The sequence below is a fragment of the Triticum urartu genome, chromosome 5A, assembly GCF_056163025.1.
Source record: "Triticum urartu cultivar PI428250 chromosome 5A, HENAU_Tu73, whole genome shotgun sequence".
NCBI classification, from domain to species: Eukaryota; Viridiplantae; Streptophyta; class Magnoliopsida; order Poales; family Poaceae; genus Triticum; species Triticum urartu.
Window position 1 is genome coordinate 543,727,436 of NC_141877.1, and position 27,024 is coordinate 543,754,459.

The 27,024-nt window shown below is 42.9% G+C and overlaps 1 protein-coding gene across 2 annotated transcripts; it reads left to right on the plus strand.

Annotated features, from left to right (window-relative positions):
- Positions 1-19,435: 19,435 nt before the first annotated feature.
- On the plus strand, positions 19,436-26,788 carry LOC125510411 (Transducin/WD40 repeat-like superfamily protein). Of its 2 annotated transcripts, XM_048675581.2 has the most exons (17): positions 19,436-19,699; positions 19,775-19,888; positions 19,975-20,129; positions 20,617-20,734; positions 21,218-21,319; positions 22,067-22,226; positions 22,406-22,514; positions 22,619-22,721; positions 22,845-22,995; positions 23,562-23,694; positions 23,771-23,874; positions 23,952-24,022; positions 24,105-24,165; positions 24,500-24,727; positions 24,891-24,975; positions 25,568-25,746; positions 26,429-26,788. In XM_048675581.2, exons 1-17 carry the CDS (start codon positions 19,574-19,576, stop codon positions 26,512-26,514), a joined length of 2,085 nt encoding a protein of 694 aa, XP_048531538.1. In that variant the 5' UTR covers positions 19,436-19,573; the 3' UTR covers positions 26,515-26,788. The 2 variants fall into 2 exon arrangements, with proteins under 2 accessions (XP_048531538.1, XP_048531537.1); XM_048675580.2 differs by having other exon boundaries at positions 19,436-19,888.
- Positions 26,789-27,024: the final 236 nt, after the last annotated feature.

Genomic DNA, 27,024 nt, shown 5'->3' on the forward strand with positions numbered 1-27,024 from the left:
AGATTTCATAAATAATGCAGAAATCGCTAATATAATTCCAACAGAATCTTAGCATCGCTACAAGTGAGAAAGTCTCATCGTAGTCAACTCCTTGAACTTGTCGGAAAACATCTTAATGACAAGTCGAGCTTTCTTAATGGTGATACTTACCATCATTGTCCGTCTTCCTTTTAAAATCCATCTGTACTCAATAGCCTCACGACCATCGAGCCATCCTGCCAAAGTCTACACTTTGTTTTCATACATGGATCCTCTCTCAGACTTTATGGCCTCGAGCCATTTATCGGAATCCGGGCCCACCATCGCTTCTCCATGGCTCGTAGGTTCATTGTTGTCTAGCAACATGACTTCCAAGATAGGATTACGTACCACTCTGAAGTAGTACGCATCCTTGTCATCCCACGAGGTTTGCTAGTGACTTGATCTGAAGTTTCATGATCATTATCATAAGCTTCCACTTCAATTGGTGTAGGTGCCACAGGAACAACTTCCTGTGCCCTGCCACACACTAGTTGAAGAGACGGTTAAATAACCTCATCAAGTTTCCACCATCCTCCCACTCAATTCTTTCGAGAGAAACTTTTCCTCGTGAAAGGACCCGATTCTAGAAACAATCCCTTATTGCTTTCGGATCTGAGACAGGAGGTATACCCAACTGTTTTGGGTGTCCTATGAAGATGCATTTATCCTCTTTGGGTTTGAGCTTATCAGCCTGAAACTTTTTCACATAAGTGTCGCAGCCCCAAACTTTTAAGAAATGACAGCTTAGGTTTCTCTAAACCATAGTTCATACGGTGTCATCTCATCGGAATTACGTGGTGCCCTATTTAAAGTGAATGTGGTTGTCTCTAATGCCTAACCCATAAACTATCGTGGTAATTCGATAAGAGACATCATGGTATGCATCATATCCAATAGGGTGCAGTTATGATGTTCGGACACACCATCACACTATGGTGTTCCAGGCTGTATCAGTTATGAAACAATTTCCACAATGTCTTAATTCTGTGCCAAACTCGTAATTCAGATATTCATCTCTATGATCATATCATAGATCTTTTATCCTCTTGTCACGACGATCTTTCAACTTCACACTGAAATTACTTGAACCTTTCAATAATTCAGACTCGTGATTCATCAAGTAAATATACTCAACATCTACTCAAATCATCTGTGAAGTAAGAACATAACGATATCCACTACATGTCTCAGCACTCATTGGACTGCACACATCAAAATGTATTACTTCCAACAAGTTGCTTTCTAGTTCCATTTTACTGAAAACGAGGCTTTCAGTCATCTTGCCCATGTGGTATGATTTGCATGTCTCAAGTGATTCAAAATCAAGTGAGTCCAAACGGTCCATTTGCATGGAGTTTCTTCATGCATATATACCATTAGACATGGTTCGCATGTCTCAAACTTTTCAAAATGAGTGAGTCCAAAGATCCATCAACATGGAGCTTCTTCATGCGTTTTATACCGATATGACTTAAGTGGCAGTGCCACAAGTAGGTGGTACTATCATTACTATCTTTTGGCATGAACATGTGTATCACTACGATCGAGATTCAATAAACCATTCATTTTAGGCGTAAGACCATTGAAGGTATTATTCAAATAAACAGAGTAACCATTATTCTCCTTAAATGAATAACCGTATCGCGATAGACATAATCCAATCATGTCTATGCTCAACGCAAACACCAACCTCGATGGTAGAGGGAGCGTGCGATGCTTAATCATATCAACATTGGAAACACTTCCAACACATATCGTCAGCTCACCTTTAGCTAGTCTCCGTTTATTCCGTAGCTTTTATTTCGAGTTACTAACACTTAGCAACTGAACCGGTATCTAATACCCTGGTGCTACTAGGAGTACTAGTAAAGTACACATCAACACAATGTATATCCAATATACTTCTATCGACCTTGCCAGCCTTCTCATCTACCAAGTATCTAGGGTAATTCTGCTCCAGTGGGTGTTCCCCTTATTACAGAAGAACTTAGTCTCGGGTTTGGGTTCAACCTTGGGTTTCTTCACTAGAGCAGCAGCTGAATTGCCGTTTCATGAAGTATTCCTTTGTGCCCTTGCCCTTCTTGAAACTAGTGGTTTCACCAACCATCAACAATTGATGCTCCTTCTTGATTTCTACTTTTGTGGTGTCAAACATCGCGAATATCTCAAGGATCATCATATATGTCCCTGATATATTATAGTTCATCACGAAGCTCAAGCAGCTTGGTGGTAATGACTTCGGAGAACCATCACTATTTCATCTGGAAGATCAACTCCCACTCGATTCAAGCGATTGTTGTACTTAGACAATCTGAGCACAATCTCAACAATTGAGCTTTTCTCCCTTAGTTTCAGGCTAAGAAAATCGTCGGAGGTCTTATACCTCTTGACGTGGGCACGAGCCTGAAATCCCAATTTCAGCCCTCGAAACATCTCATATGTTTCGCGACGTTTCAAAACGTCTTCGGTGCCTCAACTCTAAACCGTTTAACTGAACTATCACGTAGTTATCAAAATGTGTATGTCAGATGTTCGCAACATCCACAGACAACGTTCGAGGTTCAGCACACTGAGCGGTGCATTAAGGACATAAGCCTTCTATGATGCAATGAAGACAAACCTCAGTTTACGGACCTAGTCCGCATAATTACTACTATCAACTTTCAACTAAATTTTCTCTAGGAACATATCTAAACAGTAGAACTGAAGCGCGAGCTACGACATAATTTGCGAAGACCTTTTGACTATGTTTAGGATAATTAAGTTCATCTTATGAACTCCCACTCAGATAGACATCCCTCTAGTCATCTAAGTGATTACATGATCCGAGTCAACTAGGCCGTGTCCGATCATCACGTGAGACGGACCAGTCAACGTCGGTGAACATCTTCATGTTGATCGTATCTACCATACGACTCATGCTCGACCTTTCGGTCTTCTGTGTTCCGAGGCCATGTCTGTACACATGCTAGGCTCGTCAAGTCAACCTAAGTGTTTTGCGTGTGTAAATCTGTCTTACACCCGTTGTATGTGAACGTTTGAATCAAACACCCGATCATCACGTGGTGCATTGAAACAACGAACTGTCGCAACGGTGCATAGTTAGGGGGAACACTTTCTTGAAATTTTAATGAGGGATCATCTTATTTACTACCGTCGTTCTAAGTAAACAAGATGTATAAACATGATAAACATCACATGCAATCAAATAATAGTGACATGATATGGCCAATATCATATAGCTCCTTTGATCTCCATCTTGGGGCTCCATGATCATCTTGTCACCGGCATGACACCATGATCTCCATCATCATGATCTCTATCATCGTGTCTTCATGAAGTTGTCTCGTCAACCATTACTTCTACTACTACAGCTAACGGTTAGCAATAAAGTAAAGTAATTACATGACGTTTATGTTGACACGCAGGTCATAAATAAATTAAGACAACTCCTATGGCTCCTGCCGGTTGTCATACTCATCGACATGCAAGTCGTGATTCCTATTACAAGAACATGATCAATCTCATACATCACATATATCATTCATCACATCCTTTGGCCATATCACGTCACATAGCATACCCTGCAAAAACAAGTTAGACGTCCTCTAATTGTTGTTTGCATGTTTTACGTGGCTGCTATGGGCTTCTAGCAAGAACGTTTCTTACCTACGCAAGAACCACAACGTGATATGCCAATTGCTATTTACCCTTCATAAGGACCCTCTTCATCGAATCCGATCCGACTAAAGTGGGAGAGACAGACACCCGCTAGCCACCTTATGCAACTAGTGCATGTCAGTCGGTGGAACCGGTCTCACGTAAGCGTACGTGTAAGGTTGGTCCGGGCCGCTTCATCCCACGATGCCGCCGAATCAAGATAAGACTAGTAACGGTAAGCATATTGAACAAAATCAACGCCCACAACTACTTTGTGTTCTACTCGTGCATAGAAACTACGCATAGACCTAGCTCATGATGCCACTGTTGGGGAACATAGCAATAATTCAAAATTTTCCTACGTGTCACCAAGATCTATCTATGGAGTCATCTAGCAACGAGGGAGGAGTGGATCTACATACCCTTGTAGATCGCGCGCGGAAGCGTTCAAGAGAACGGGGTTGATGGAGTCGTACTCGTCGTGATCCAAATCACCGATGATCCTAGCGCCGAACGGACGGCACCTCCGCGTTCAACACACGTACGGAGCAGCGACGTCTCCTCCTTCTTGATCCAGCAAGGGGGGAGGAGAGGTTGATGGAGATCCAGCAGCACGACGGCGTGGTGGTGGAAGTAGCGGGATTCCAACAGGGCTTCGCCAAGCGCTGCGGGAGGAGGGAGATGTGTCACGGGAGGGAGAGGGAGGCGCCAGGCCTTAGGTTAGGTTGCCCTCCCTTCCCCCACTATATATAGGGCCAAGGGAGAGGGGGGGCGCAGCCTTGGCCCTTCCTCCAAGGAAGGGTGCGGCCAGGGGAGGAGTCCCTCCTCCCCAAGGCACCTCGGAGGTGCCTTCCCCCTTTAGGACTCTTCCTTTCCCTCTTCTCTTGGCGCATGGGCCTCTTGGGGCCGGTGCCCTTGGCCCATATAGGCCAAGGCGCACCCCCTACAGCCCATGTGTCCCCCCGGGGCAGGTGGCCCCACCCGGTGGACCCCCGGGACCCTTCCGGTGGTCCCGGTACAATACCGGTGACCCCGAAACTTGTCCCGATGGCCGAAATAGCACTTCCTATATATAATTCTTTACCTCCGGACCATTCCGGAACTCCTCGTGACGTCCGGGATCTCATCCGGGACTCCGAACAACTTTCGGGTTACCGCATACTAATATCTCTATAACCCTAGCGTCACCGAACCTTAAGTGTGTAGACCCTACGGGTTCGGGAGACATGCAGACATGACCGAGATGACTCTCCGGTCAATAACCAACAGCGGGATCTGGATACCCATGTTGTCTCCCACATGTTCCACGATGATCTCATCGGATGAACCACGATGTCAAGGACTTAATCAATCCCGTATACAATTCCCTTTGTCTAGCGGTACGATACTTGCCCGAGATTCGATCGTTGGTATCCCGATACCTTGTTCAATCTCGTTACCGGCAAGTCTCTTTACTCGTTCCGTAACACATCATCCCGTGATCAACTCCTTGATCACATTGTGCACATTATGATGATGTCCTACCGAGTGGGCCCAGAGATACCTCTCCGTTTACACGGAGTGACAAATCCCAGTCTCGATTCGTGCCAACCCAACAGACACTTTCGGAGATACCCGTAGTGTACCTTTATAGCCACCCAGTTACGTTGTGACGTTTGGCACACCCAAAGCACTCCTACGGTATCCGGGAGTTGCACAATCTCATGGTCTAAGGAAATGATACTTGACATTAGAAAAGCTTTAGCATACGAACTACATGATCTTGTGCTAGGCTTAGGATTGGGTCTTGTCCATCACATCATTCTCCTAATGATGTGATCCCGTTATCAATGACATCCAATGTCCATGGTCAGGAAACCGTAACCATCTATTGATCAACGAGCTAGTCAACTAGAGGCTTACTAGGGACATGGTGTTGTCTATGTATCCACACATGTATCTGAGTTTCCTATCAATACAATTATAGCATGGATAATAAACGATTATCATGAACAAGGAAATATAATAATAATAAATTTATTATTGCCTCTAGGGCATATTTCCAACATGAAACATTTGAAAAGTTCAAAGAATTTCAGAGTGAAGTGAAAAATCATCGTAACAAGAAAATAAAGTTTCTACGATCTGATCGTAGAGAAGAGTATTTGAGTTATGAGTTTGGCCTTCAGTTTAAAACAATGTGAAATAGTTTCACTACTCACGCCACCTGGAACACCACAATGTAATGGTGTGTCCGAACGTCATAACCGTACTTTATTAGATATGGTGCGATCTATGATGTCTCTTACCAATCTACCACTATCATTTTGGGGTTATGCATTAGAGACAGCTGCATTCACGTTAAAAGGGCACCATCTAAATCTGTTGAGACGACACCGTATGAACTATGGTTTGGCAAGAAACCAAAGTTGTCGTTTCTTAAAGTTTGGGGTTGCGATGCTTGTATGAAAAAGTTTCATCCTGATAAGCTCAAACTCAAATCGGAGAAGTGCGTCTTCATAGGATACCCAAAAGAAAATGTTGGGTACACCTTCTATCATAGATCCGAAGGCAAGATATTCGTTGCTTAGAATGGATCCTTTCCAGAGAAGGAGTTTCTCTCGAAAGAAGTGGGAGGAAAGTAGAACTTGATGAGGTAACTGTACCTGCTCCCTTATTGGAAAGTAGTTCATCACAGAAATCTGTTCCTGTGACTACTACACCAATTAGTGAGGAAGCTAATGATGATAATCATGTAACTTCAGATCAAGTTACTACCAAATCTCGTAGGTAAACCAGAGTGAGATCCACACCAGAGTGGTACGGTAATCCTATTCTGGAAGTCATGTTACTAGACCATGACGAACTTGCGAACTATGAGGAAGCGATGATGAGCCCAGATTCCGCGAAATGGTTTGAGGCCATGAAATCTGAGATATGATCCATGTATGAGAACAAAGTATGGACTTTGATGGATTTGCCCGATGATCGGCAAGCCATAGAAAATAAATGGATCTTCAAGAGGAAGACGGACGCTGATAGTAGTGTTACTATCTACAAAGCTAGAATTGTCACAAAAGGTTTTCGACAAGTTCAAGGTGTTGACTACGATGAGATTTTCTCACTCGTATCTATGCTTAAGTCTGTCCGAATCATGTTAGCAATTGCCGCATTTTATGAAATCTGGCAAATGGATAAACAAAACTGCATTCCTTAATGGATTTACTAAAGAAGAGTTGTATACGATGCAACTAGAAGGTTTTGTCGATCCTAAGGGTGTTAACTAAATATGCAAGCTCCAGCGATCCATCTATGGACTGGTGCAAGAATCTCGGAGTTGGAATACACGCTTTGATAAGTTGATCAAAGCATATAGTTTTATACAGACTTGTGGTGAAGCCTGTATTTACAAGAAAGTGAGTGGGAGCACTACAACATTTTTGATAAGTATATGTGAATGACATATTATTGATCGGAAATAATGTAGAATTATTCTGCAAAGCATAAAGGAGTGTTTGAAAGGAGTTTTTCAAAGAAAGACCTCAGTGAAGCTGCTTACATATTGAGCATCAAGATCTATAGAGATAGATCGAAATGCTTGATAAGTTTTTTCAATGAGTACATACCTTGACAAGATTTTGAAGTAGTTCAAAATGGAACAGCCAAAGAAAGAGTTCTTGCCTGTGTTACAAGGTGTGAAATTGAGTAAGACTCAAAACCCGACCACGGCAGAAGATAGAAAGAGAATGAAAGTCATTCCCTATGCCTTGGCCATAGGTTCTATAAAGTAAGCCATGTTGTGTACCAGATCTATTGTATACCCTACACTGTTTAGCAAGGGAGTACAATAGTGATCTAGGAGTAGATCACTGGACAGCGGTCAAAAATTATCCTTAGTGGAATAAGGATGTGTTTCTCGATTATGGAGGTGACAATAAGGTTCATCGTAAAAAGTTACGTCGATGCAAGTTTTGACACTAATCCAGATGACTCTAAGTCTCAATCTGGATACATATTGAAAGTGGGAGCAATTAGCTAGAGTAGCTCCATGCAGAGTATTGTTGACATAGAAATTTGCAAAATACACACGGATCTGAATGTGACAGACCCGTTGACTAAAATTATCTCACAAGCAAAACATGATCACACCTTAGTACTCTTTGGGTGTTAATCACATAGCGATGTGAACTAGATTACTGACTCTAGTAAAACCCTTTGGGTGTTGATCACATATCGATGTGAACTATGGGTGTTAATCACATGGTGATGTGAACTATTGCTGTTAAATCACATGGCGGTGTGAACTAGATTATTGACTCTAGTGCAAGTGGGAGACTGAAGGAAATATGCCCTAGAGGCAATAATAAAGTTATTATTTATTTCCTTATATCATGATAAATGTTTATTATTCATGCTAGAATTGTATTAACCGGAAACATAATACTTGTGTGAATACATAGACAAACAAAGTGTCACTAGTATGCCTCTACTTGACTAGCTCGTTAATCAAAGATGGTTATGTTTCCTAACCATGAACAAGTAGTTGTTATTTGATTAACGGGATCACATCATTAAGTGAATGATCTGATTGACATGACCCTTTCCACTAGCTTAGCACCCGATCGTTTAGTATGTTGCTATTGCTTTCTTCATGACTTATACATGTTCCTATGACTATGAGATTATGCAACTCCCGTTTACCAGAGGAACACTTTGTGTGCTACCAAACGTCACAACGTAACTGGGTGATTATAAACGAGCTCTACAGGTGTCTCCAAAGGTACATGTTGGGTTGGCGTATTTCGAGATTAGGATTTGTCACTCCGATTGTCGGAGAGGTATCTCTGGGCCCTCTCGGTAATGCACATCACTTAAGCCTTGCAAGCATTGCAACTAATGAGTTAGTTGCGGGATGATGTATTACAGAACGAGTAAAGAGACTTGCCGGTAACGAGATTGAACTAGGTATTTGGAATACCGACGATCGAATCTCGGGCAAGTAACATACCGATGACAAAGGGAACAACGTATGTTGTTATGCGGTCTGACCGATAAAGATCTTCGTAGAATATGTAGGAGCCAATATGAGCATCCAGGTTCCGCTATTGGTTATTGACTTGAGACATGTCTCGGTCATGTCTACATTGTTCTCGAACCCGTAGGGTCCGCACGCTTAAGGTTACGATGACAGTTATATTATGAGTTTATGCATTTTGATGTACCGAAGTTTGTTCGGAGTCCCGGATGTGATCACGGACATGACGAGGAGTCTCGAAATGGTCGAGACATAAAGATTGATATATTGGAAGCCTATGTTTGGATATCGGAAGTGTTCCGGGTGAAATCGGGATTTTACCGGAGTACCAGGAGGTTACCGGAACCCCCCCGGGAGCTATATGGGCCATGATGGGCCTTAGTGGAAAAGAGAAGAGGCAGCCCTACATGGGCCGCGCGCCCCTCCCCTCCCTTGGTCCGAATAGGACAAAGAGAGGGGGGCGGCCCCTCTCTCTCTATTCCCCCCTCCGCGAATCCTATTCCAACTAGGATTCGGGGGGAATCCTACTCCCAGAGGGAGTAGGACTCTCCTGGCGCGCCTCTCCTAGGCCGGCCGCACCCCCCCCCTTTAGTCCTTTATATACGGAGGCAGGGGCACCCCAGAGACAGACAAGTTGATCCACGTGATCTTATTCTTAGCCGTGTGCGGCGCCCCCAGCCACCATAGTCCCCGATAATATTGTAGCGGTGCTTAGGCGAAGCCCTGCAGCAGTAGTACATCAAGATCGTCACCACGCCGTCGTGCTGACGGAACTCTTCCCCGACACTTTGCTGGATCGGAGTCCGGGGATCGTCATCGAGCTGAACGTGTGCTAAAACTCGGAGGTGTCGTAGTTTCGGTGCTTGATCGGTCGGGCCGTGAAGACGTACGACTACATCAACCAAACGCTTTCGTTGTCGATCTACAAAGGGTACGTAGATCACACACTCCTCTCGTTGCTATGCATCACCATGATCTTGCGTGTGCGTAGGAAAATTTTGAAATTACTACGTTCGCCATCAAGGACTGGGTGTCCTTAGCTCAAGGGGAATAAGGTGAAGATGAGGTCTTTTGAGTTGAATCTCAGCCTCCCTAACCAGACGTACAGTTGTCACAGCAACTGGAACTGGTCCAACAAATCATTGTCTTCAACGAGTCACTGGTTTCATCCTTCCCTTCCTTTTACTTACTGTTGGTCCTTGTGAAGTCATTGTATGATTGCATTATCTTTTCTCTTCACTGAGTGACTGCTTGTTCTGATTGGCTTCACAATATCTTCCTACCTGATCTTTACTGCCTAGCTGCTATTAGTCATTGTGCTTTCACTTCATTGAATACTTGACTATGGTTTTCCTAGTGTAGTCTACCTTCCGCTACATGGTAATAGGTTTATTTCTATTGTTTGTCTTCGAAACTTCCATGTTTTGAAGACTTTCATAAAAATCGCCTATTCACCCCCCCTCTAGTCGATCACTAGCACTTTCAATTGGTATCAGAGCAAGGTACTCCCTTGTTCTGTGTGATTCGGTTTAACCACCTAGAGTTTTAGCTATGTCGACTGCAGGGATAATTAAAGTCTCCGCTGCATGTCCCGTCTTCGATGGAACTGAATATCCCTACTGGAAGAATAAGATGCGCATGCATCTTGAAGCCATTGATGTCGACCTATGGTATGTCGTCAAGAATGGCGTTCCCAAGGCTGGTGAAGGTGTCACCGCTGCTGATGTCAAGAAGTTCGTTCAACTGGACTCCACTGCCAAGAACATCATCTGTGGTCATCTGACCAAAGGACAGTATGGCCGCGTGAGTGCTTTGGAAACATCTAAGCTAGTCTGGGACTGGCTCTCCAAGGTCAATGAAGGCGTCTCAACCCAGAGAGATCAGAGAATCAGTGTCCTTCACAACCTCTTCAACCGCTTCAAGAGAAATGACAATGAGAATGTCCAGCTCACGTTTGATCGACTCACTAACATCACAAATGAGCTTCAAGCTCTCGGCGCCACTGAGATCACAAAGCATGAAGTCGTCAAGACACTCCTGAGATCACTTGACAGCTCATTTGACACTCTAGCCCTGATGATTCAAGAACGTCCTGACTTCAAGACACTCGATCCGTCTGACATACTTGAGAGGCTCAACACACACGAGTTTCAGCTTTCTGAGAAAAGAGACATCTATGGTCCCAACTATGGGCGAACTCGTGCCTTGAAGGCAAAAGCTGTCTCCTCATCTGAAGAAGAATCTGACAGCAGTTCTGATGATCCTGAAGACATTGGAAAGGAGCTTGCTATGCTTGTGAATAAGTTCCAAAAATTCACCAAGAAGAAAGGCTTCAGAAAGTCTTCACGATCAAGCTCAAGGAATGATGAAGCTTCTGCTCATGACTACAAGAAGAGAACATGCCACAAGTGCAAGAAATCTGGCCACTACATCTCTGAGTGTCCGCAGTGGGACAATGAGAACAAGAAGAAGAAGAAGAGCAAGGAGTATGACTCTGACGACAAGAAGAAGAAGAAATACTCAAAGTCTTCTTCCAAGTCTTCCTCAAAGTCTTCATCACACAAGAAGAGCTCATCTGGCAAGGCACGTGCGTTTGTTGGCAAGGAAATGGATTCAGAGGAGGAGTCCGCTTCTGAGGAGGCGGAGGCGGAGGTGGAGTCTGAGGAGGAGTCCGATTCTGGCGTTGCGAGTCTGCCTACAGCATACGTTGCCAAGTCCATCTTCAACACTGAAGACAATGACTTCATCACCGACACCGATGCAAATGACAAGGACTACTCCGCTCCTACCTACTGCTTCATGGCACGCGGTGCCAAGGTAAACACACGCACTACTCACTATCAAACATCTAGTGAAGATGACTCTGATTGTGGTTCCAAACCCAGCTACAAAACACTTGCTAAAATTGCAACTGAACAACAGAAAGCTATGGAACATATTCAAAAACTGTTAGACAAAAGCGATGATCTGTTAGATGCTGAAATGACTCGATCTCAGTCCTTAATTGAAGACATAAAAAATCTTCACGTTAAGTATGAGGAACTTGAAAGTCGTCATGAAACGCTCTCAACAACTCATGAAAAGCTTTCCTATGATTATCTTCAAAGGAAGCAAGATCTTGAGAAATTTAGAGCGGCTCATGAAGATCTTCAAAAGGAAAACGAGTCACTTCGCGCTGAACAGATCAGTTCAGCTCAGGAAGGATTTGAACCTCCATGCCTTAAATGCCTTGAGCGTGATAACGCTACTTCTGTTGCTGAATGTTCTACTGCTGCTACTGTTGCAATATCTTCAACTGTTGATGTGGTAACTAACCCCTCTGCTGAGGATACCACTGCTATTGTTGATGAGAATGCTAGGTTGAAGACATTGCTTGAAACAGGGATGTACAAAAGTCTCAAAGGGCATCAGACACTATGTGATGTCCTCAAAAGGCAGATCCTGAACCGAAACCCTAGGAAAGAGGGTGTTGGGTTCGAAAGGAAAATGAATGCTGATGGCTCTTACTGGAAACCTGAGCAGTACCCCAAAACCACATGGGTTGCTGCAAAGGAACCTTCAGCGGATCCATCCACCCTATCTGGCTTCACTTGTGCTAATCCCATTGTTATTGATGAATCCTTTGATGCAAACTATAAACTGTTTAAGAATCAGGATGGTGAAGTGTTTGCCAGGTATATTGGTACTAACTACAGGAATGGGCCGCCTATGAAGAAGGTCTGGGTGCTGAAAAGGTGTTTGGAGAATCTTCCTGTGAATGTCGTCATGACACCACAAGTAAAGAAGACAAATCCCAGACCACAGGCTTCATACGGCCCAAAGGCTTCATATAGACAGAGGACTCACCTGAGTCACACTAATGCAAATGTTTTGCAGGGAAGCCATACTCAGGTCTATGAATATGAGCGTTGTTCATCAAACCGCCATGTTCATAAGACCAAGAACTATTCTGCTTATTCTTATGAGTACTATTGTCCACCTGCAAGATTTTTTGCTAGGGCTCCAAAGCCAAAGTTCTCAGATGCTGCACTTAGACTCATTGCTTCAAAGCCACCCTTGAAGATGTGGGTGGCTAAGAAAGCTTAACTCTCTTTTGCAGGGAAAGGTCTCCAGCTGAAAACCAAAATCGTCTGAAGCTATTACTGGGGACCTTAAACATCTTGTAGGGCGCAAGATCAAATGCCCAAATGGTCTTATTATGTATTTTGTTCCTGAGTCACTTGCTACTTGCCCTATCAGTCCTAACCTTGATCTAAGCTTTCATAATCCACTTGCTCGTCAAATGTTTATGCTTCACAATTCTCTTCGTGAAGCCTATCCCCCTAACTGCACTGTAGGGTACGACACCAGCTGCTTCAGAATGGATTATTGATAGTGGGTGTACTAATCACATGACTGGCAAGCGAAGTCTTCTCATGGACTCAACCTTACGTCCATCTGACAAAAGTCACATCACATTTGCTGACACTGGTAAAAGCAAGGTATTGGGTCTAGGTAGAGTTGCAATCTCAAAGGATCAACACATGGATAAAGTCATGCTTGTTGAATCCCTTGGTTTCAACTTAATGTCTGTCTCAATGCTTTGTGATTTAAACATGATTGTGATGTTTGGAAAATATCGTTGCCTTGTTCTAATGGAATCTGACAAGTCTCTAGTGTTTGAAGGGTATCGGAAAGATGATTTGTACGTGGTAGATTTCTCAGCAGGACCACAACTTGCCGTATGTCTTCTAGCAAAAGCTTCTGAATGCTGGCTCTGGCATCGGAGGCTAGGGCATGCTGGCATGAGGAACCTCCACACCCTTGCAAGGAAGAAGCATGTCATAGGCATCGAGGGTGTCAAGTTCAAGAAGGATCACTTATGCGGTGCCTGTGAAGCAGGAAAGATGACGAGGGCCAAGCATCCCTCGAAGACAATCATGACAACGACTCAACCCTTCAAACTGCTCCACATGGACCTTTTCGGTCCCACTCATTACTCAACTCTTACTACTACTGCTTGTCTCTATGGCTTTGTCATCGTTGATGATTATTCAAGATATACTTGGGTGCATATAATCCTCTACAAGACTGAAGTGCAGGATGTCTTCAGACGCTTCGCCAATCGAGCCATGAACAACTATGGCATCAAGATCAAGCACATCAGAAGTGACAATAGCACTGAATTCAAGAACACTGGTCTAGACACTTATCTTGATACTTTGGGCATTACACATGAATTCTCAGCTCCGTACACACCGCAACAGAATGGTGTTGTGGAACGCAAGAACAGAACACTCATTGAGATGGCCCGGACAATGCTTGATGAATACAAGACTCTAAGAAAGTTCTGGCCTGAAGCCATTGACACTGCATGCCATATCATCAACCGTGTTTATCTTCATAAGCTTCTGAACAAGACATCCTATGAGCTCCTTACTGGCAAGAAGCCAAATGTCAGTTACTTCAGAGTATTTGGTGCTAGGTGCTTGATCAAGGATCCACATCACACTTCAAAATTTTCACCAAAAGCACATGAAGGTTTTATGCTTGGATATGGAAAGGATTCGCACTCCTACAGAGTCTTCAACCTTTTTCACTATAAAGTGGTTGAAACAGTGGATGTGCGGTTCGATGAGACTAACGGCTCACAAAGAGAGCACCTGCCAAATGTGCTAGATGAAGTTCCATCCAATGAATCAATCAAACTTATGGGAACTGGAGAAATCATACCATCTGAATCTCAGCCTAAAGAGGAACTTATCATCTCCGCACCTGAACAAACAGAAGACAATGCTCAGCCTGAAGACAATCCTTCTAACGATGACAATGATCAGCAAGAGCAAAATCTTCGTCCTATACATCCTCGTGTTGCAAATGAAGTACATATTGAGAGAATAATTGATAGCATCAATGCACCCAAGAAAGTTCTGTGGCAAGGGCAACACAGCTAGCAAATTTCTGTGGGCACTTCGCATTCGTCTCAATATCTGAACCCAAGAAAGTTGAAGAAGCCTTCATGGATTCAAGCTATGCAAGAAGAGCTTCAACAGTTTGAGCTGAATAATGTATGGGAACTGGTTAAGCGTCCTGATCCTCGCAAGCACAATATAATAGGCACCAAATGGATATATCGCAACAAGCAAGATGAGCATGGTCAAGTTGTCAGAAACAAAGCTCGTCTCGTTGCTCAAGGGTACACTCAAGTTGAAGGGATTGACTTCGATGAAACATTTGCTCACGTGGCTAGACTTGAAGCCATACGCATACTGCTGGCCTATGCAAATCATCATAACATTATTCTGTATCAAATGGATGTGAAGAGCGCTTTTCTCAATGGCAAGATTGAAGAAGAAGTGTATGTTGCACAACCGCCTGGCTTTGAAGATCCAAAACATCATGACATGGTGTACAAACTCAACAAGGCACTGTATGGCCTCAAACAAGCCCCTCGGGCTTGGTATGACACACTCAAAGACTTCCTGAAGAGCAAAGGCTTCAAACCTGGTTCCCTCGACCCCACTCTCTTCACGAAGACATATGATGGTGAACTGTTTGTGTGCCAAATATATGTGGATGACATTATCTTCGGCTGCACCAATCATAAATACACTGATGAGTTTGGATATATGATGCAAGAGCAATATCAGATGTCCATGATGGGTGAGCTGAAGTTCTTCCTTGGTCTTCAAATACGTCAGCAATGCAACGCCATCTTCATATCTCAAGAGAAGTACCTCAAAGATTGCCTGAAGAAATTTGGGATGCAAGACTGCAAAGGCTTCACGACGCCAATGCCAGCCAAACATCATCTGGGTCCCGACGACAATGGTAAAGAGTTCGATCAAAAGGTATACCACTCCATGATTGGTTCTTTACTTTATCTATGTGCATCTAGGCCAGATATTATGCTTAGTGTTGCATGTGTGCTCGATTCCAAGCGGCACCAAAGAAATCGCATCACTTAGCTGTGAAGCGAATTCTCAGATATTTGGCTCACACCCCCAACACTAGGATTATGGTATCCAAAGGGCTCAGAGTTTGATCTGGTTGGATTCTCGGATGCTGATTATGCTGGTGACAAGGTGGATCGCAAGTCTACATCAGGCACATGTCATTTTCTGGGACGATCACTTGTATGTTGGTCTTCAAAGAAGCAGAACTGTATATCTCTCTCCACTGCTGAATCTGAATACATTGCTGCTGGATCTTGCTGCGCTCAGCTTCTATGGATGAAGCAAACACTCAAAGACTATGGCATTCATCTGAAGCAAGTGCCACTCTACTGCGACAACGAAAGCGCCATCAAGATTGCCAACAACCCAGTTCAGCACTTGAAGACAAAGCACATTGAAATTCATCATCACTTTCTCAGAGATCATGTTGTGAAGGAAGATAATGATATCATACACGTCAACACTGAAGAGCAATTGGCAGATATCTTCACCAAGCCCTTGGGTGAGAAGAGGTTTTGCAAGTTACGGTGTGAGCTAAATATCTTGGAATCCTCAAATGTCCTGTGATCAGGCACACATCCTAACACTTATGCATATTGATGACTTAGATGTGCAACACACGAAGTAAAGTATATCTTCAATCAATGAAGACTTACATTCTAAGTGTGAATACATTAATGTGGAATTTGACTTCGGAGCGCCGCGATAATTGTGCATCGTGTCTGGGTCTAATACTTCCTATACGGTGGGTAACGCCACCACCAAATTTTTCTGTTTGAAGTGTTTCACTCATGGCGTTACGTTTGGAATGTCTTCACATTTGGTTTGGCTTCAATCTCAACTTGTCTTCATGATTATCTTCACTATGTTGATTTGATTGTCTTTCTCATATATAGCATCTAGTGCCACCCCTAGTTGGTTTTGGAGTATTGACGACAAACCTAGTTGAGGGACTAATGTGTTTGTGAGAATTGCAGGATAACACAGGTAGAAGTCCCTCATTGATTCGGTTTTCCTACCAGAGATGACCCCTAAAAATGTATGAAGACATTGAAGTCAGAGGTGGTATGTGAAGACATTCACATTGAAGACTATGATAAGAGAAGACATCGCGTGAAGACTATGGAGCGCGAAGACTTAGCAATTTCGTCGTTCTGTGTTTTTCTTTGATGAGTTGTAGGAACCACCGTACTGTTAAGTGGGGTCCAAGAGAACCAGTCAGAATGACTGAAGTGATGCTTAACCAAAAATCCTATGTCTTCGAGTGAAGACTATGAGAGCAAATCTTGTCCAGCGTTGGATAAGTCAGCTTTGCTTGTAGCCCAAGTAAAGTTGTCGTGTGTGTTTGAAATCTGACCGTTGGAACACGTGTCAGTTCCTTAGTGACCCAGGGTCATTTCGGACAAATCAGGTCGGGTTGCCTAGTGGCTATAAATAGCCCACCCCCTACAACCATAAACGGTTGGCTGCTCAGAGTTAGAGTACGGCTTTTGTCGTTTGAGAGCAACCCACCTCGAAGCCTTTGAGAGAGAATTCCTTGCGAGGATAAAGCCCTAAACACCCAGAGCCAAAGAGTGTTAGGCATCACTTAAGTCTTCCTGTCTGTGTGATCTGAAGACTTTTTACACTTGAGGACTGTGAATCCTCCAGCCGGTTAGGCGTCGCGTTCTGAGCATCCAAGAGTCATTGTGGATCGCCGGTGAACGAAGTCTGTGAAGGTTTGGAAGTCTACCTTGAAGACTTACCAGAGTGATTGGGCGAGGACTGGGTGTCCTTAGCTCAAGGGGAATAAGGTGAAGACGAGGTCTTCTGAGTTGAATCTCAGCCTCCCTAACCAAACGTACAGTTGTCACAGCAACTGGAACTAGTCCAACAAATCATTGTCTTCAACGAGTCACTGGTTTCATCCTTCCCTTCCCTTTACTTACTGTTGGTCCTTGTGAAGTCATTGTATGATTGCATTATCTTTTGTCTTCACTAGTGACTGCTTGTTCTGATTGGCTTCACAATATCTTCCTACCTTATATTTACTGCCCAGCTGCTATTAGTCATTGTGCTTTCACTTCATTGAATACTTGACTATGGTTTGCCTAGTGTAGTCTACCTTCCGCTGCATGGTAATAGGTTTATTTCTATCGTTTGTCTTTGAAACTTTCATGTTTTGAAGACTTTCATAAAAATCGCCTATTCAACCCCCCTCTAGTCGATCACTAGCACTTTCACAAGGCCCAACCCAGGAGAGAACGAAAAGAGCCCAGTTGGCTTACAAGAGTTGAGTTCGTCGAACCTTGTAACTATAAGTAGTTCTCTCTGTCGATCATTGCAACTTGGAACGAAAGGAATAAGATAGGCTAGGAACATGATGCGTCAGTGATTCACCATGAGGGTGTGTATGGGTGCAACAGGTCGGCTCCAACCACTGCTTTTTGTTTGAAATTCAAATCTCCACAATTTACTTCCCTTCCCCAGTTTGATTGCTAGATCCACTAGCGTGTTCCTCACAATTGTATTAGTTTCAATGCAAAACCTGGACCACGTGGCACATCACCACGGGACGAGGTTCCGCGGCCGGCGGCAAAAGCAAGTTATGGAGCAGCTCACGCCGGATAGTCGCGTCGCTTACGACCTTCTCAATACGGAGTTGCCACATATACACGGGAGAGGTCGCTCGGGGAGATGAGGATCTTGTAGTGCTTCATCGACTATAGCTGGACACCTCAACAAGGCGGTGCCAGATCAAGTCAAGTGAGGCGAGGGGGAGGGTTAGGCTGTTGGCGATTAGGAGGAGCGAATAAAGGAGAGGACCGAGGAGATGGGATTGAGTGAGACGAGGCATAGGGAACCATGAGAGGAAGGAACATTCGGGGCAGAGTTAACAAGGGTAATTTTTTCGTACGTTCTTTTTAGATAGGAAAAAATAGAAGAGATTACCGTCCATTATTGAAGTGAGTTAATTGTGTTATGCATTACCAGATAAGATGTTGATTGCCATACATGAATTGATTATATTGCAAAATATTGATTGGGTTTGTCTGGCTAGATGAAAATCGTTTTAAACAAAAACCCAGGAGCATATGAAAATCAATGGAAGGGTGGGAGGGACAGACGAAGGGATCAGACGATGTAAGATGGGAGACAGAAACCGAACATATTTTTTAGGTAGTAGAGATTAACCTCTACATTTCCATACTCTGGCTAAGTATTTAAATAACTACTCTATTTAATGGACAAACCTCTTGTTTTTTCGTTGAAATAGAATTTTGCTAAGGACGACTTGATGCATAAGCAAACGGATCAAGCTAGCTTTCTTTGGGATGTTCCATTGTAAATTATAAAGTTTCCTCCACCAGCTTAAATTATTGCATCATCGAGAGGGTGGTGAAAGATGCTGATTTGTTTTGTTTCTTTGCAAGGAGAGGGTGATTAAGGCGATATGGTGATGACCGAGGAGGAAAGGAGTGGGAACTAGAATTAGTTTGTTGTTGTATGAATAGAAATAGAAAACCACACACCGTCACATTTGACACATTTTTGAATTTTAACCTTTGTTTACTCACATTTTGTATTTCGTGGCAACGCAGGAGCATTCAACTTTTTTTTTTGAGAACGCAGGAGCATTCAGCTAGTCCATATAATAAAATCTTATAATCTTCTAAGTTATGGCCCCTTAGAATTTGCACGCCACATTTCCTAGGAAAACCTTTTAGGTTGGTCCGTTGGGCCGGCGCGGGACCACGATGATGATGGATGATGGAAGCTGGGCCGGCCCGGCCCTTGGCATGGGGCTTTCTTCTTGCATCCACCCGACAGCGAGGAGCAAAGCGAAGCGAAGGAACACTCTTTCCCCTCCGTCCGTCCCCTCCTAAAACCCTAGCAGCCCAGGCGGCGGCCTCCTCCCTCCTCCACCGCGCCACCCCGAGCCCCGCGCCTCTCGCCGTCCGGAATGGGGCGCGCCGACGAAGAAGACAAGGCCGCCCTCTCCCCCGGCGGGGACGACGCCGCCGACCTCTCCCCCGACGACTCGCCGTGGAGCGACAGCGCCTGGTCCGAGGACGACGACGACGAAGAGGTCCGCCCCTGCTCCCCCACTCACCCCATCGATTTTCTACTTAGCGCTGATGGGTTGTCCTTGCTGCCGCCGCAGGCATCGCTGTCGTTCGAGGACAGCGGCGAGGGCTCTGGCTCCGACGCCGACTCCGACGGCCTGGAGGAGGAGGATGATGCCGCGGCGGAAGAGAGCGACTCCTCCGAGGACGAGGTGATTCAGCTGCTCCACGGCCATTTTAGTTGCGTACCCGGGGACGGACGGACGGACTATTATCAATTGGCTTTGCTGTGCTGCAGGTTGCGCCGCGGAACACCGTCGGGGACGTGCCGCTTAAGTGGTACAAGGACGAGGAGCACATCGGGTACGACATTTCCGGGAGGAAGATCAAGAAGCGGGACAGGGAGGGCAAAATCGACAGCTTCCTCAGCAGCAAAGATAATGATGATGACTGGTACGAGGCTCCAACTCGATTGGCTGCTATATAGGGTCGTGTGCCCAACTTACTACGTGCTCGTGAGAACTTCAGGATGGGATTAGTTATCCGTCTGATGTAACTTCAGTTTTACTTACAGCTAAGGAAACAGGGGCTGAACAAATGTTGAGCGGTTTAGCTTCTGTATAAGTGCTTTTATCATCTCACTCCAGTCTGTCATACTCAAAGACTAGCTACTAGCCTATGCCCAGTTCTGATTTTAAACTCTGCACATACTCAGCTGATATAAGAAAGCCTTGCCAAGTATCCCTGCAGTCTTGCACGATATGGAGTCAAAATGTTTTTGAAAAATTTCATGGTTCAGTGCCCCAGATTTCACACGTCTTGCAAAATGTTTTTCCTCCCTTACATTCATTCACACATTGTCTGCTGCTAGGTTAGGTGGGTCTGGATTTCCTTACTGATTAAATGCCCCATCCTCACTTCCTGCTGTTGCCAAGTATAGGTTAAAGATTTGGGATGACTATAATGCCGAGGAGGTGAAGATTACCAAGGAAGAAGCTAAGATAATTAGTAGAATGATGAAGGGGAAGACTCCACATGCCAATGTTGATCCATATCCAGTAAGTGTACCTGCCAATATCATCGAACATTTATTTGAAGTGTTCATTTTGTAATTAAAAAAGACCTAGTTGGTCTGCATAGTGGTTATTATTTGCTATCGTCACTATGCTTGTGAATCTGTGTAGATGAACATTTAGAAGTGAATTCCATGCTGGCATTTACTAAGCATCATGCATAATACTGATTTTTTACGGATGTAACTTGTACTTACCTGTACAAGTAATAATTTAAGCTGTAGTTGACATGGCAGTGGAGATTATGTACATGCATGCAAATTGAAGCTATTCTTTTACAGTTCATGGTTTCCTTTCATTTTCTCTATAATGTTCAACACAGAGCGAGTAGACTTCTCTTAGTATTATGTTGACTGGTTTGAATATGGTGATCACTGAAGTTAATTCTTTTGCAATTTATGGTTTCCTTCCCCTTTCTATACATATAACTATTATGCTCAACATGGGCTGAGTAAACTTTTCTCGTAGGATTATGTTGACTGGTTTGAATATGCTGATAAAGGCCATCCACTTTCTAACGCTCCTGAGCCAAAGAGGCGATTTGTGCCCTCAAAATGGGAGCAAAAGAAGGTATATCATCAGTTTCCTTATCTTCTATGTTATGTTAGAGCTTTTGATAAAATCTACATGCTCTTTAATTTCTAATAAGATATAACTAAGTGCATGGATGTCTTGTTAATCTGTCTGTTCGAGATCTGAAGTATCTTGCTTAAGAAAAGAAATACCCTATTAAAATGTGTTTTATACAGAATGTTTTAAGAAATTTGTGAGACAGTGAACTCATGATTATTGGCAGGTCACGGGTTCCTGCTTTAATAATTCAGTTCATGATTGTGAGGTGTTTCTAGTTTTCATATTTTGCTGGTTGCCTTGGAGTGTTTACTGTTTAGATTTCAGATTGCGCTCTACTAATTTATCGCATGTTGCAGCAAGGGATTACTAATGTTAGTTCAACTTTCACTTTTGTTCAGTTGCCTAGATTTTTGTGGGCAGTCATTGAATTATATCATGTGATATTAGTACTCCATAAACAGACTCAGTAGCCATATGACTAATTCTGTAGGTACTCTCTGAAACTGCTTTGGATTCGTATTGTATATGCTTTCTCGCTGAGCAAGAATATAGAGATTATATGCTGTTAGTACTTAGTACTGGTCAAATAGCCTTAATTTCCACAGGACTTATTTGTTAGTTTCTTTCTGAAACTGCTTTGGAATTGCATTTGTGCTATCATGTTTCTTGCCTGCCATTTATAACTAATAATTAGTTTGCATTGCTATTTACTATATCTTTTACCTCAATTGTTCTTTATGGCAGGTTGTTAAACTTGTTAGAGCCATTCGTAAAGGATGGATCAAGTTTGACAAGCCAAAGGATGAGCCAAACTATTATCTCTTGTGGGGAGATGACACTGATACAGCAGACAATAAGCGGCAAGGCTTGAGCTACATTCCTGCACCTAAACCAAATTTGCCAGGTACCATGCCATCATTTTGCAAGCCATGTCATGCTTACTTGAAAAGCTTCTCGGCAATCTATTTGACCTGATGACCTCCCATTCTGTTGAAATTATGTGAAACAGTTTTGCACTGGGCATTTCTGTTTCTTAGTTGATGTTCTATATTGTGTATGATGCCATTAATTTCTTCTATTCAGGTCATGAAGAGTCGTATAATCCTTCTGTTGAATATATTCCCACACAAGAGGAGATAGATAACTACCAGCTTATGTATGAGGAGGACAGGCCAAAATTCATCCCACGACGGTATTACTTCTACATTGTCATTACGATTTTTCTTATGCATGGTCTGATTCGTCTGAGGAAATTTAGTTACATCACCCCTTTATATTGTGCCATTGATTATGCAGATTTGAATCTCTTAGAAGTGTACCTGCCTACGAGAAGGCACTTAGGGAAGGATTTGATCGGTGCCTAGATCTTTATCTATGTCCTAGAACTCGCAAGAAGCGTGTAAGTGGAGGATCTATCTTCTTTTCATGACTATATATGGGCCTTTATTGCCTGGATTCCAGTTTATCATTTATTATCGTGATGTTCTTTTCAATGCATGATGATCATTTGGCAATTCCACAGATAAACATTGATCCTGAGTTGCTCAAGCCAAAGTTACCCAGTAAAAAGGATCTGAGGCCATATCCACGAACTTGTTACCTTGAGTTCAAGGGCCATGGTGGTCCAGTGACGTCACTGTCAGTTGAAGCAACAGGGCAGTGGATAGCATCAGGTATAGAGTGTAGATATTTATTTTCCCCAAATGATAACGCCCACACGTGTGGCACGAAGCAATTCCGCCCACACGTTTTTTGATGGCAACTTTAGTTACAAGAGGATGGCAACTTTAGTTGTGAAGCATGGCAACTTTCTGTTTGGATGGCAAGTTTCAGTTTTTTTGAGATTTATTTTTTTTCCGGATGGCAACTTTACTGTAAAAAACGTGTGGGCGGTGTTACTACATGCCACACGTGTGGCAGTTATCGGCGTCCTTATTTTCTATGATAATGTTCTGATGGTTCAAATAGTAATGAACTCAATGTTATTAGTTAATTTACATTTTCAATGTGACCAACTTTATTAGTATGCATCGTATACAAAAGTAGTAAATGACAGTGCTGTGAAACATAACTGTAATGGCAAATATTATTGACCAATCTCAAGTTTCCAAAAAATGGAGGGTCTTATATTTGTAGAAGGATGAGGAATTGGGCTGTGAAAAGGCCCCTTTGCTGCATGAAATGATCTCATAAACTTGAGCATGGCATTGTCTTATATTACAGTTCTTCTTTGCTGAAGGTTCATCTGATGGAACAATTCGTGTTTGGGAGGTTGAAACTGGTCGCTGTCTTAAGGTTTTCAATGTTGGTGCTGATGTCCATCATATTTCGTGGAATCCTTCACCTGAGAGGCCCATTCTGGCTGCTATTGTGTATGCCTTCGCCATTCACAAGTATACTTCATTTTCTGGTGTTACACATTCTCACCATTCATCTTATGTTGTGCAGTGGCCGTGATCTTCTGCTTCTTAACGCTGAGGTGGGGGATGAGGAAACACAAGTGAGGACAAAGCAGCTCCTCCATGTCGAGGAACCGACCCCTGAAGATGATGGTAATAGTAGTTGTCAACCAAACAATTCTTCCACCTCTCTTATTCAGTGTGTTCTTAAATATTTAATTATGTTGCAGGTGATAAGAAACCAGCTGTGAGGTGGGTGAAGAATGACAAATTTGACGGAATCACATTGATTCATCATAGGGTATAGTACTTGAGGGTTACTTATCATTCTCCTAAATGCGTAGGCTTTTTGTTCGCATGCTTACATCTGTTTTATTGTTCAGGCTGCATCAACCGTGGAGTGGCATTCAAAGGGAGACTATTTCACGACAGTCGTGCCAACTGATATCCTGTTTGCTTTGTTTAATTTACAAGTGATGCATGAGCATAATAACAAATATGTTCTAAAATAATTTTCTCTAGTTTCAATCTTGGAGCTGCCATGCAACATTCTAACTATATCAAGATAATCATTTGCGACGTTTCTAAAGTGTGTGCCCCAGCAAAATTGGCTTTTCTTTCTTTGTTTTGGAGCTGTGTGCTTTTCTTTCTTTATTGGGTCGCACTCTTTCAATTCATAGTTACTGTAGATATGCATCCCCGCCAACATAGTGTGTAAACAGATTCTTCACATTTTGAATATCTTTTCTTTCGTTTGTATACCTTAATTCCTTTGTACGTGAATCAAGGGCTGTACTGTTGCATCAGCTCTCCAAGAAGCATTCTCACCATCCTTTCCGTAAATTGCCGGGACTCCCTGTTGCAGCAGTATTCCATCCAACTCAAAAGATGTTCTTTGTTGCCACTAAGAAGTTTGTTCAGGTTTATGATCTCCAAAAGGCAGAGGTAGTCAAGAAGCTGGAGTCAGGTCTTCGTGAGATTTCCTCTATCTCTATCCACCCTGGTGGTACGTATAAAATCAACTGATTACTAATTTACCAGTTGATAAATCTTGAGTTGGTTCATATTACCTTTGCTATTCTAAGCTGTAAACCATTGGTTAAATTAATGGTAGTGCTACATTGTTTGTTGGATCGCCTTTTTATTGGCATTGCAATTCTTTCATGCAGGCGATAATGTTATTGTGGGAAGTAAAGATGGTAAATTGTGCTGGTTTGACACTGATCTGTCTACAAGGCCGTACAAGATGTTAAAGTACTACTTCTCTTACATTTAGTTTCTTGTATTTTTGGTTTCAGTTTTTGTATAGAACTATAGATACGTTGCCAATGTTACTGTTTTAGGCAGTTGGTTGCTTATTATTTTAGCTTTTCTTTGTTCAATTTACTTCAGATAACTTAATGTTTTTTATGGAGCTTATTACAAAGTGTTTTTATGTACTAATTACTAAATGCTTTAATAACAATGTACTATACGGGCAACATGCTTTTCCATCTGATGTGGGCACCTATTTTAATCAAGCAACAGTACATGCCACATGCTTTGCTATCTGATGCAGCCACAGATGACTCCATTACGCTAGCCTTCAAAGTCATGCCGACCTATTCTTTCTCGACATCACCACTATGCGCAAAAGTGTTCCCTATTAAATGTCGATGATTTACACTGTTTAGTCTAGTTTTTTTGAATTTTGTACTGTAAGAAATTCTCATGTTTTTTCCAGTTTCAGTTACTGCTCTGTTTAAAAAAACATCAGATACAGTTCTTTTTATGGATAATACCCACTAGTTATACTTATCCTGTTCTGTATGAGTTTATATTTTGTATTTTATTTTCTTTAATTCAGGAACCACTCGAAGGATATAACCAGTGTTACTTTCCACCGGAGATACCCTCTTTTTGCCTCATCGTCGGAGGATTGTACAGCCCATGTGTTCCATGGGATGGTTTATGCTGATCTCAACCAGAACCCACTTATTGTGCCATTGGAGATTCTTCGTGGCCATTTGAGTTCAGATAGAAGAGGTATATTGTCATACATCATGTGGTTTCTATAATTTGCATTATTTTACATTTTTTGTTGATTCTTATTTGCGTAGACATTTCGATCAAAACAGATATATGGCAGTGGTTAAACTCTGTTTACATCGTTATGTTTTTCACTGGAAGAATGCAAGTCATATACTTTGCTTTGAACCTTGCATTCTGGAGTCCTCGAATCCATATGACGTGAGTTTGAACTGAAGCATACATGTGCTTGTGCTGATATGCCATGTTCTCCTATTTGATCACTTCTTACAAATTACAGTAAATTGCTTATAGCTGTACCTGCTTTGTTGGTGCTTGGATTTTTTTCGAGAACCAGGGACAGACTAGCGTAATATTGAGCCTGTAATGTTGTAGCATGTATCTTGTTAAATTGAAATTATTCGCACGGAAGAAACTTAGTTTCAGTGTCCATTGAACCAAGCACTCTAGGTATATATGGGCTCGCAAGGATGCATAGGCAAATTCAAGATTTGGGCAGGATCCAACTTTGTACGCCCAGAAGGAAATATGTATTTATATTATATTTTGCGTTGCTTGAAGCTATATATTTTTGTTTATAACAATTATCTATGATATATTTTGCTAACCAGTTAGCCACACAAGGTTATGCAAATAGCAAGTATCTGTAACTATATGTTTTGGTTTTGTTGCTTTGCAGGAGTTTTGGATTGCAAATTCCACCCAAGACAACCGTGGTTGTTCACCGCCGGTGCCGACTCGATGATTAGGCTTTATTGCGACTGATGACGATGCTTTCAAGGAGCATACATTTTAGGTGCCAATTTCTACGAGTAGCTTTTCATGATGATTATATTCTACCGTTTCGCCAAGAGTTGCAGACCGGGGCCAGGAAGGATTTCCTCTCGTGCTGCAGTTTTTGTGATCGCAGTTTTGTTTGGAGAGATTGTTGTATCTTTTTTCTTAGTCATTATGTATAACAATTAGATGAGGTGCAGAGCCTTCGCTTGTAATGACAACAGGGAGTGGCAAGAGAAGTTTGAGCCTTTTGTTGGTGCTATTTATTCTTGTAGTTACATGGTCTCCCAGGCCAATGCAGCTGAGCATCAGCATAGTTGCTGCTGCTGCTGCTGCTGCTGCTGTCGCCAGCTTCTTTGGCTCTGTGCTGAGCCATGCTGTAGTGTTGTCCACCCTGTTGGTTGGCTTCGAAGGCGCTCTTCAAATTTACCCAAAGAAATGCAGGTTTGCGTGGATGTATCTATCTGAAGTGATTCAAAACAAGTTGCAATGAATGTT

Excerpts from the sequence above, each read along its gene's own strand:
- LOC125510411 (XM_048675580.2), top strand. The coding sequence starts at position 19,574 with ATGGGGCGCGCCGACGAAGAAGACAAGGCCGCCCTCTCCCCCGGCGGG. Across the intron at positions 21,320-22,066 it reads CAAAATGGGAGCAAAAGAAG|GTTGTTAAACTTGTTAGAGC; the intron begins GTATATCATCAG and ends TCTTTATGGCAG. Across the intron at positions 22,227-22,405 it reads ACCTAAACCAAATTTGCCAG|GTCATGAAGAGTCGTATAAT; the intron begins GTACCATGCCAT and ends TCTTCTATTCAG.